Source organism: Engystomops pustulosus, chromosome 7 (assembly GCF_040894005.1).
Source record: "Engystomops pustulosus chromosome 7, aEngPut4.maternal, whole genome shotgun sequence".
In the NCBI taxonomy this organism is placed as follows: Eukaryota; Metazoa; Chordata; class Amphibia; order Anura; family Leptodactylidae; genus Engystomops; species Engystomops pustulosus.
In genome coordinates this window covers 26,220,019-26,232,331 of record NC_092417.1, presented here as the reverse complement: position 1 = coordinate 26,232,331, position 12,313 = coordinate 26,220,019, and the positions used below count along the sequence as shown (strand labels likewise).

At 42.8% G+C, this 12,313-nt stretch overlaps 1 protein-coding gene across 3 annotated transcripts in view; it reads left to right on the top strand.

Moving 5' to 3' along the window:
- The window catches only part of LOC140069452 (cholinesterase-like), a 269,951-nt gene extending 257,638 nt beyond the window's left edge, over positions 1–12,313 (top strand). For 2 of the 3 annotated variants that reach the window (XM_072115159.1, XM_072115158.1), the window contains exons 2-4: positions 6,396–7,902; positions 9,305–9,458; positions 12,190–12,313. In XM_072115159.1, the coding sequence (XP_071971260.1) occupies positions 6,398–7,902; positions 9,305–9,458; positions 12,190–12,210 (1,680 nt within the window). In that variant the 5' untranslated portion in view covers positions 6,396–6,397 and the 3' untranslated portion in view covers positions 12,211–12,313. Of the gene's footprint in view, positions 1–3,236; positions 3,300–6,395; positions 7,903–9,304; positions 9,459–12,189 lie in introns of those variants that run through there. The other variant, XM_072115157.1, reaches the window with a different exon arrangement.

The following is a 12,313-nucleotide window of genomic DNA, read 5'->3' as shown; positions in this document are numbered from 1 at the left end:
CCTTATAGAATGGGAAAACAGACTTTTGAGTAGAAAATATAGACATAAAGTCTTGTCCTCTGCCAAAAAAAGAATTAGAGACGTTAACCGCAACGATTTGCTGAAGAACAAACACACAAGAGAGGGAAATGGCAAAGGAATGTCTAACACTAAACCAATTACATTTGTAACAACGTACAGTAAACAATTCAATCAGATTAGGAACATTGTTAATAAATACACACTGATCTTGGAGCAGGATAATAATGTTAGAACATGTCTATCCCATGGGGTTAGATACATTTCAAAAAAAGCACCTAAAATTGGATCGATTGTATCACCAAGTTTATTCAACATTAAAAAGGACAAACAAAATAATTACAGTTGGCTGCATCATCCGGGCAACCACAAGTGTGGACATTCCAGATGCTTGGTGTGTGGGTTTTTGACCACCACCAACCATTTCTCCTCCTATACAACCAAAAGAAAGTATAATATAACCACTTACATAAACTGCAACACAACTTTTACTATTTACTTAATATCTTGCATTTCATGTGAGAAACAATATGTAGGATGCACCACAAACTCCCTGAAGACCCGCATCAGAAAACATCTTTCAGATGTCAAAAACATCAATTTAGCTAATATGTCGGCCGCCTCGAAGCACTTCCGTGACATGCATGACGGTAATTGTGACACGTTTAGGTGGCAGGGAATTGAAAAATTCACAAGACCAGTGAGAGGTGGACTAGGGAAAGCTGATGAATAGGGAAACGTATTGGATGTTCATCCTAAAAACAGTCCAACCTTTGGGTATGAATTTGAGACAGGACTTAATCCTATGTTACTAATTTTAGATATATAGGGGCAAATTTACTTACCCGGCCCATTCGCGACCCAGCGGCGCGTTCTCTGCTCTGGATTCGGGTCCGGTCGGGATTCATGAAGGCAGTTCCTCCGCCGTCCACCAGGTGGCGCTGCTGCGCTGAAAATCATCTCCACGCGCCGGAATGCACCACCTCGGACCAGGTGAAGGTAAGCGGTCCCCAAGCGACACTTTTTCGGTTTTTAAATGCGGCGGTTTTTCCGAATACGTCAGGTTTTCGTTTGGCCACGCCCCCCGATTTCCGTCGCGCGCATGCCGGCGCCGATGCGCCACAATCCGATCGCGTGCGACACAATCCCGGGGCAATTCAGGTACAAACGGCGCAAATCGGAAATATTCGGGTAACACGTCGGGAAAACGCGATTCGGGCCCTTAGTAAATGACCCCCATAGTCTCTTTGTACTGTTTTCTGCAATACTCTAACTTTGTTTCCCGCAGCACCTACAATACTGGTACCAGAGGATGTCTAATGTTCCTTTCTTGTTGTTGCCCGCAATGTTTTTATGCAGGTTTAGTAGTTAATCAGTTTATAGATATGTATTTACATAGTTACTCCACTTACCTTTCTAATGGTACTTGTTTTAGCATTTCACAAGTCTTTTAAAATTTGTATATGATCGCGATCTTCCTGGAGGCGGAGCATTTTGGGTCACGTGATGCGTGTCACGTGACTGTGATGTCACGTGCCGTGTCACATGACTGTGACGTCACACGCCAGGAGAGACCGCGATCTTTAAATAGCTGCAACATGCAATATGAAAGCAGACCATGAGTAAGCTCACCTGAGCGAAACTCGTAGGTAATTTCCTGCACACCATGATGTAAGAGATTGTGTACCTTGCCTGAAGATTTTATATTATCTGGAACCTTAATAAAAGCAAGATTTTATAATCACACTCCCCTGAGACGCGGGATTACCTTTTTTTGTTTGGAATTGCATCGAAGACCCAAAGTCCGTGGGGTCCATCCTGTTGTCCGTGCGTAAGGGGCCAATAAAGGAAGGTGAGCTGAACCTTTTCGATTCTATTGATGTGATCACATATAGGTTATATACAAATTATTCTGTGCAGCATAATATGTATAATGGTCCACATCACCCCCTCCTTATTTCAGGATGATGGGGCCCCCTGACACTGTGGGCCCCATAGCAACTTCTACGGCTGCTACCACTGTAGTTACTCCCCTGTGTATTGGGGAGCATGAGCAAAACCAACATGGCGGCGTCCAAGCGCCTGTGGCTTGGACTGCCACTGGTGTCAGTTAAAGGATTAACACCCACAATCTCTATGTTATAAGATATTGGATAACAGGTGGCCCCTATATACTCTTCCTGCTTGAGACCTTGTTGGCATTTGGCACTGATGTACAGTATGCACATTGTACTGTCCAAAAAAGCCTTTTTTTATTTGAAAAGTAAAATAATATAAAGAAAAAAAGGGATATGACTAGAGATGAGCGAGCACTAAAATGCTCGGGTGCTCGTTATTCGATACGAGCTTTTCCCGATGCTCGGGTGCTCGTATCGAATAACAAACCCCATTAAAGTCAATGGGAGATCCGAGCATTTTTTTAGTAAAAGAGAACATTAAAAGAACAGTGCATAATAAAATACCCCAGATGTTTACTGATGTTTTGCTTGTAAGAACACATTGAAGTAACACTATTCTTCACTTTGCAGGTGTTCGCGCGTGTCTCCCGCTAAGTTAGGAGATGTTCAGAACATCTGGAATGTGAAGAATATTGTTCTTTCAATGTGTTCTGCACTTAAATGCTCCAGTGTTCACTGTTTTTAATGTTTTAATTCTATTCTTCACATTGCAGGTGTGCGCGCGTGTCTCCCGATAGGTTCGGAGATACGCGCGCACAGCTGCAAAGTGAAGAATAGAATTAAAACATTAAAAACAGTGAAAACACGAACATTTAAGTGCAGAACACATTGAAAGAACACTATTCTTCACATTCCAGATGTTCCGAACATCTCCTAACTTAGCAGGAGACACGCGCGAACACCTGGAAAGTGAAGAATAGTGTTATTTCAATGTGTTCTTACAAGCAAAACATCAGGAAACATCTGGAATATTTTATTATGTAATACAAATACTGTTCTTCACTTAATTTAATGCTCGATCTCGAGCCGGCGAGATACTCGTCCGAGTAACGAGCCAGTCCGAGTATGCTAATACTCGACCGAGCAGTATACTCGGACGAGTATACTCGCTCATCTCTAGATATGACATTATTTGACCTTACAAAGTTCTTCCTAATTGCTTCATAGATGTCTGTTAATATTTGATATATCTTTATCTATCTTAAAATTTACCTGGGCTTATAGCCCGAAATTCTATTAAAAATTTATTTGCTGAGTTGAGTTTAAGTATAAAACCGGTTTCTAAAAAGTCAAAAAGACAGAACATAGACTGACAAGACAGAGGTAAGTGAAAATGACTTATTATTTTATTTACAATTACTTTATATTACACATTATTATTTACACACACATTATTTATGTGTGTGTATATATATTTATACAGTAATGTGCAAAACTGCAGCAAAGTACCGGTAAGATTTATTTTAAATGTGTTAGTTGGTTATTTTACCAATTTAACAAATTGCAAAGTGAGTAAATAAAACAGAAATCTTAATCCCATTAATATAGAAAAGGGATGATACGGATCCCATAAAGCACTCATCTCAGCACTACTAAACTTTGGGGTCTGGGATCACACAAAGAGACACCAACATTGGGAGAGAAAAAAAAAATAATAATAATGATAACCTGGTTGGGACTTAAACCTAGGACCCCAGCGCAAAGCTATAGTGCAAACCACAGAGCCACTGTGCTGCACTAAGAACTGGACCACACACCCACACATTACACAATAATCTATTGCCGTTCGGTTACATTTGCAAAACTAACACGAGGTCCTGACTTACATGTTGATCAAATTGTTTGAGCCACTAACCACTTTGCAGTGAACTTGTAGTAGTGGGGAGAGCGAGGGTGATTAAGTTTATAGTGCATGTTCTTGTCCTGATGACAGGTTCCTTTTAAGGATTTTGTATTTATTTTCTTTTGTTGTTCCATCTTTACCACTTTTCTGTTAGTAAATGGGTCATGTTCAGGGGTGAAACAAGTCTTTCCCCTGCCTGAGCTGAGCTATAGAGAGACGCCCCCCCCCCATATATGTAATATATAAGGGAGTGTCATGACCAGATCCATCATATTGGTTTGGTGTGAAAATAAAGCAATGCAACATGCATACAGCGTACCGCCATGTAGTATAAAATGCATACAGCGTGCTTCCATATAGTATAAAATGCATACAGCGTGCTGCTATGTAGTATAAAATGCATACAGCGTGCCACCATGTAGTATAAAAATGAAAAAGGCGGGACTAGCACACCTAGGATGAGTATAATGAGGGTCAAGGCTATACATATAAAATATGGTACTCACAAGAAAACAGAAGTATGCCAAAAGACCAAAAAAGGTAAAGTGTAAACAACTTTTATTGATATACAAACTATACCACAACACAAAAAAACCATAAAAACATTTAAAAGTGTGAACAACACACAAACAAACAATTCAGCAAGGAGTCCTAGCATGTAATAGTGCTGGTCACCCCTATAAACCACCAGCTCCCCCTCCTTAAAATGACACTCCCCTAGCCACACAAGATACAGAAATGTGTCTTATAGTGTATGAGATATCCAGTGTGTGTGGTCAAAGCTCATGATCCCGGGAGAGTCAGCAAAGGTAAACCAACAATCCTCCAACAGAATAATCTATAAGCAAGTGCAATGAGGTGTATGTAAAAGATGGATACGCATATCTACCTGCTACAACCGGGATGGACACCTAGGGGAGGTGAGGGGAAGCCGGGGCACACAGCCCCACGCGTATCGCCACCCAACTGGCTTCCTCAGGGGGAAGCCAGTTGGGTGGCGATACACGTTGTGTTGTGGTATAGTTTGTATATCAATAAAAGTTGTTTACACTTTATCTTTTTTGGTCCTTTGGCATACTTCTGTTTTCTTGTGAGTACCATGTAGTATAAAAGGCATACAGCATACCACCATGTAGTATAAAATGCATACAGCGTGCCGCCATGCAGTATAAGATACATACAGTGTGCCACCATGTAGTATAAAATGCATACCGTGTACTGCCATGTAGTATAAAATGCATACAGTGTGCTGCCATGTAGTATAAAATGCAAACAGCGTGCCGCCATGTAGTATAAAATGCGTACAGCGTGCTGTCATATATAAAATGCATACAGCCTGCCACCATGTAGTATAAAATGCATACAGTGTGCTGCCATGTAGTATAAAATGCAAACAGCGTGCCGCCATGTTGTATAAAATGCATACAGCGTACCGCCATGTAGTACATAATACATACGGCGTACCGCCATATAGTATAAAATACATACGGCATACCGCCGTGTAGTATAAAATGCATACAGCGTGCCGCCATGTAGTAGAAAATGCATACAGCCTGCCGACATGTAGTATAAAATGCATACAGCATACCGCCATGTAGTATAAAATGCATACAGCTTGCCACCATGTAGTGTAAAATGCATACAGCCTGCCAACATGTAGTATAAAATGCATACAGCATACCGCCATGTAGTGAAAAATGCATACAATGTGTGGCCATGTAGTATAAAATGCATACAGCATACCGCCATGTAATATTAAATGCATGCAGCGTACAGCCATGAAGTATAAAATTAATACAGCATGCTGCCATGTAGTATAAAATACATACAGGGTGGCGCCATGTAGTATAAAATGCATACAGCTGGTGAGTGGAGGCACATGTCGCAGAGTTGAAATGTCCATCTCAGCCCTGCTACATGACTCCATCTTAGCATGGTACACATCAAGGGGCAGATGTAGCTGACAGATGTAGCAGAACTAAAGTGGACACTTCTGTAGATGGATTATGGTTGGCTGTGGCACTGCCTGGGCTGGGCTTGCATTACATTTGGTGCTGCAGATTCACACACCTTGCTGCGGAGAATAACACAGAGGGACACCTTCTGAGTCCTGAGCGTGCCACAAGGATCCAGACTCACACCACGCTGGCGCTATTTTAGAGCATCTGTGACGTCACTCGACGATGCTGATGTCACATGATAATCACCAAATGCATCGCTGCACACAGCACAATTAGCAGTTGTTATAGGCTGCTGCCGGCCCCTCTACCTGCTACCAGCTGCTAACCAGTGCCATTCTTACCAGTGGCCTGCAAGATGCCACCCCCTTGTCCAGCAGGAGGCGTGCCGCATGAGGCAAGATTCTCAACTCGCCCCATGGCAGGTACACCCCTGGTCATGGTGTTGCCTTAGTTTGATTTTTGAAAGAATATGTATTATGGACTCTTCTGTGACATGGGGCTCACTTTTTTCTTTTGTGCCATTAATTAGAAGAAATACATTTCAAAATAAACCATGTGTAAGACTAAATCATGTGTTCACCTTCATTTTCAAATATAATGTATTCTAAATTGCAGATATGGAGTTCAAAATGATGTGGTCTTACAGCAACATAATCTGCTTGGTGATACTGACTATGTTTGCTGTATGTGTTAGAACAGAAGATGACACAATTATAGAGACAAAACAAGGGAAAGTAAGTGGAATAAAGAAGTCAGTGATATCTCACACTGTCACGGCCTACCTGGGGATTCCATATGGAGAGGCACCAACTGGGGAAAAAAGGTTCCAAAAACCAGAACCAAGGGCACCATGGGAGGGCATTTACCAAGCCACCAATTATGGAAACTCTTGCTACCAATGTGAAGAAGAGGCCCATGCTTATGATGAGCTACAAGGTGTAGACATATGGTATGTCAAAAATGAAAAAAGTGAGGACTGTCTCAATCTAAATGTTTGGGTCCCAGAATCCATTTCTAAACCTGCATCCGTCATGGTTTTCATACATGGAGGAGGGTTCTTTGTTGGTTCCTCAGCTTTAGACATGTATGATGGAAGTGTGCTGGCAGCCTCCGAAAATGTGATTGTTGTAACAATGAACTACCGTCTTGGGGCACTAGGTTTTTTAGCTTTTCCAGGAAATACAAAAGCTCCAGGAAATGCAGGATTGTTTGACCAAAGACTGGCTCTTCAATGGGTTCATGAAAATATAGCAGCTTTTGGTGGAAATCCGGAGAGTGTTACAATTTTTGGGGAAAGTGCTGGAGGTGCTTCTGTTGGGTATCATTTGATCAATCCCGAGAGCCGTACTTATTTCAAAAGAGCCATTATGCAAAGTGGATCACCTATATCAAGCTGGGCTATTCGTTCCCAAAAATCATCAAGAAGCTTGTCCTTACTATTAGCCAAACATGCTAACTGTCCTACAGAAGATGCAGATGCCACCATAGCCTGCTTACAAAAAGTAGATGCCAAGAAGTTAACTGCTACGCGAACGTTAGGCTTTCCCGGATTTGCTTTGACCTATTTTGTGCCAGTTTTTGACAATGACTTTCTAACCGATATCCCTCCAAATCTAATAAAACATTCAATTGTGAATACTGAAATTTTGATAGGGGTAACCAAGGATGATGGTAACCCATTTACATTGAAAGCACCAGGATTTAGTATAAAAAATCACAGTCTAATAACCACAGAACAATTTAAAGATGGCTTGAGAATCTACTTCCCATCTGAAGATCTTGCTGTAGAATCCATCATGTTACTGTACAAAGACTGGGATGACGATAAAAACACAGAGAAGAACCGTGAAGCCTTCGAGCAGATACTGAAAGACTATGATTTTATGTGTCCTTCAAAGTATTTTGCAAACTTTGCTGTAGAGGCTCATAATAACTTATATGTCTATGAATATGCTCATCGGTCATCAATTGAAACCTTTCCTGAATGGATGGGTGCCTCACATGCTGCGGAACTATCAATATTATTTGGGCATCCACAAATTTTAAGTAAAGGTTTCTCAAAAGAAGAGCAAGTATTTAGTAGACGGCTTATGAATATCTGGGCCAACTTTGCAAGAAACGGGTAAGAATTTATTATTATGATATTATGGATGTTAGACATTTCATGACTGCAGATTTTCCAATAATCAATGCATAGAATTGATCGATAAAAACTATAAAAATAACAGATGAGTGGCACATGATTGTCTTTAGGCTATAACTTAAAGAAAATCTACCATTAAAATCCATGATAAACCAGGGGCACTTACTCATAGACACAGACACATTGGGGCTCATTTACTAAGGGGCCGAATCGCTGGGTTTCCCGAATATTACCGTTTTGCGGCGTTTGTCCCTGAATTGCTCCGGGTTTTTGGTGCACGTGATCGGATTGTGTCGCATCGGCGCCGGCTTGCATGCGATGGAAATCGGGGGTGTGGATTCGGAAAAAAAGTGGTATTTAAAAAAGAATTTGTGTCGCTTGACACGCACTTACATGCACCGGGAAAAAGATGGTGAGCTCCGGCGGACCTCGGCGCAGTGACACCTGGTGGACATCGGATTCACGACCTTAGTGAATCCCGATGGAACCCGAATCCACGTAGGAGAACGCACCGGGGGATTGCAACTGGACAGGGTAAGTAAATGAGCCCCTGTGACTGTGGTAATCTTCTTATATTTGCTATCAATGGCCTCCTTCCTTCTAAAATAAACTTTTAAGATTATTCTAATGAGCCCAAAAGCCTTTGGACATGAAGGAATTATATTCCTTACCATGGACCAATTGCCAGCACTAAGCATGAGCAGACCCAAACCGGGATGCTCGGGTCCGGGCCAAACATTGGGAAAGCAGACTTTAGCCAGAAGTTGTAGAGTGGAGTTTGGGCTCAGCTTCACGGTTTTGCAGGTGTCATCCAAAAGGTTAGCACCCTCAATATGTGTCAGCACCGATTTTTCTACTTCTGGATGAACACTGTACGGATCTAAACTTATAGTTTGGACATAATGGGGCACATTTACTTACCCATTCCTGTCGCGATCCCGCAGTGCGTTGTCCGTCGTGGATTCGCGTCTGCCACGATTCACTAAGCCCTAGTTCCTCCATCCGTCGCTTCTGCGCCGAGGTCCTCTGGAGTTCACCTTCTTCTTCCCGGTCTATGTGAGTGCGTGTCTTGCGACACAATTCCTTTTTAAAATTCTGCTGTTTGTCCAAATCCCCCCATTTCTAACGCGTGCAAGCAGGCGCCGATGCGCCAAAATCCATTGCAATTCGGCGGGGCAATTTGGAGCACAATGAAAATATTCGGGAAACCCAACGTGATTGAGGTCCCGCGGCCCCTAAGTAAATGAGCCCCAATGACCTAAAATTTTTTTCAGCCATCTTTACTATGTTTACCTAGTTTCATCATGTGTGAAGGAAAAAATGGTAGCTTTATGATCCATTTCTAGGAAAACTTACCCATTTCTTTGCTTTTATACCGTAGAAATCCAAGTGATGATGATTTCAATTGGCCACGCTATTCGGTGGAAGAACAGAAATATGCTATCCTGAAGGCAGATGGCATTGATGTAGAGCAAAACTGGAACAATCAAAAATGTCAATTTTGGAATTACTTTTACCCTAAACTTGTAAAACTGGTAGGTTATGATTTCTTTTGGTTACAATTTTCAGAATTAGTTAATGTACTCTTTCTTTCATATTTTGCTATGTTATTGTTGTCCCAGGTTTTTCAATTACCGGATACAAGCCGAACCGAGTATAAGCCGAGGTACCTTGTTTTACCACCAAAAACTGGGAAAACCTATTGATTATAAGCTGAGGGTAGGAAATGCATTGGAAATGCATTGGACACAGTCTCCCAGTACATAGCAAGCAGACTGCCAGTAGTATATAGCCTGCCAGCCCCTATAGTATATAGCCTGCCAGACCCCTGTAGTATATATCCAGCAAGCCCCCTGTAGTATATAGCCTGCCAGCCCCCTATAGTATATAGCCTGACAACCCCCTATAGTATATAGCCTGACTGCCTCCTGCAGTATATACCCTGCCAGCCCTCTGTAGTATATAGCCAGCAAGCCCCCTGTAGTATATAGCCAGCCCCTGTAGTATATAGCCTGCCAGCCCCCTGAAGTATATAGCCTGCCAGCCTCCTGTAGTATATAGTAAACAAGCCCCTTGTAGTATATAGCCTGCCATCCCCCTGTAGTATATAGCAAGCCCCCTGTAGTGAGTAGCCTGCCAGCCTCCTGTAGTATATAGCCTGCCAGCCCTCTGTAGTATATAGCAAGCCCCCTGTAGTATATAGCCTGCCAGCCCCCTGTAGTATACAGCCTCCCACTCCCTGTATTATATCGCCTGCCAGCCCCCTGTAGTATACAGCCTCCCACCCCGCTGTATTATATCGCCTGTCAGCCCACTGTGATGTATGGCCTGCCAGCCCTTTAAAGTATATAACCAGCCCACCATTTAGTATATATTGCCTGCCAGCCCCCTGTAGGGTATAGCGTGCCGGTTAAAAGAAAAATAAACTGACTACTCACCATTCCGATGGCCCGAGCAGCTCCTCCTTATCTTCATGCAGCAGGTCCATGACAGCTCTGTGGCCCGCATCTTCTGTCTTCATGTGAGCCAGCGCCTGGTCCGCGACAGCTCCGTGCGCACTGCCCGGCCTGCGCACTCTGTGAGGTCAGCAGCGGCTGATATCACAGTTTTGCGCACAAAGGCTTTCGTGGAACTGCAGCCGGCATGAAGACAGAAGAGGCGCGACCACCGAGCTGTCGTGTTCCTGCGGCATGAAGATGAGTAGGAGCTGTCCGGGCCATCAGAATGGTGAGTAGTCAGTTTATTTTTGTATACCTGAGTATAAGCCGAATGGAGAATTTTCAGCACAAAAATTGTGCTGAAAAACTCGGCTTATACTCCAGTATTCCCTATCCACAGAATTTTGTTTGGAGCTTTAGGACTATGGAGTTTACTACATTGCAAATTTGTGAACATGCAAAATTCAAACTGTTGGGAATGTTGCTGATGTTGCTGGGTCAGATGTAAATCATGAGTCCATCATAGAGTTGTCCCAGTCTGGGGCAAGCAGCAGCCAGACAAGAACGATTCCTAAGGCTTTAGGTCAGGGGGGTGGCAGCATAGACTATCTTCTTAGAAATGCCCCACCAGTGCAGCGCTTCACAGTTGCCCACTAGGATTTGTCAAGAGGCCGTCTGATAGATCCTGGTGATGGAGAGATGGGGAACCATCATACACTGGTGCATTAAGCATGTGATGGTGCCCCAATGTCTTTATACCAGTTAATAAGTTTACTCTAAATGGAGCCTTCACCAGGTAAAGTTGTGTGTGAGCCCACAAGAGCAGCATTGATTCCATAGGGCTGTACATTCTACAAGGAGCGAAGTGACACAAGTGGAGACAGGACCCTGCCCATGAGGTCTCATGATCTTTATAGTTGCAGGCGGGAATGAGAACATTTTTAAAGTTGATGTAACCACACCTGATGAAGGTTCCTAACCGGACCCGAAACGCGTTGTAATTCCAATTAACAATATAATATATTATGATCAAGTCATATATTTTATAGAGACAGAAAACCAGATTACATGAGTGTGATGCCAGCTCTTCGTATGTCTACCATCCTGGGTTAGTGGATTTGTTCCTCAAGGGAGTCTGATACGTTTACTTCTCATCAACATGAAGTGAGAGTTATTCTTTTATACAAAAGAATGCTGGCGCAGGTAGATGAAGGTCTATCCACCTTGACTGCGCACACTGATGATGTCATCAGCGGCGCTACCGCCACGTCCTGCAGTGTGTGTACGGCTAAGGTGCACGGATGGACATGCATCTGCCTGCACTGCTGCCAAAGAGCAGAGGAAGCTGTGGGATCGTGGGTTGAGGTGAGTACAGAGTTTAATGTTTTTGGTTTATTAAGGGGGTGAATGACATTTCTTAAGGGGGCCTCTGCTGCCTTGTCATTAAGGGGGCCTCTGCTGCCGTGTCATTAAGCGCATATTCTCGTGTGCTTTTTCCATCCCCTTTTGCCTCTCTGTTTTTCTGGTTGCGAGAACACCCAGCAACCAGAACAAACCTTTCTCAGCATTCATACACAAAACAATGGATGGAATGTCTGAGAACCCAATCACTACCATGTACTCCATATATGGGTGCTGCTGCTACCTCTGTGCTCCATATAACTATCATCCGACATCTACCACTTTGTATTGCTCTCTACATTCTGCCATTCTGACATTATGGAATAATTGGATTTAGAGTGTTCCATAACAATTACATACAAATGTGTACAAACACATATTACAAGTCGGATATTGATGGTAATACTTATCTCTTTCTTTTTTTTAGATAAAAGAAGGTAAGGCATAAAACAACCCGGGTTCCCGAAATTAAAGCAGAGAAGAGATGTGAAAGTGTGAAGCACCCCGGATCCATCTTCACTTATATAATAAAGCTCTTATGATCTCCCTTA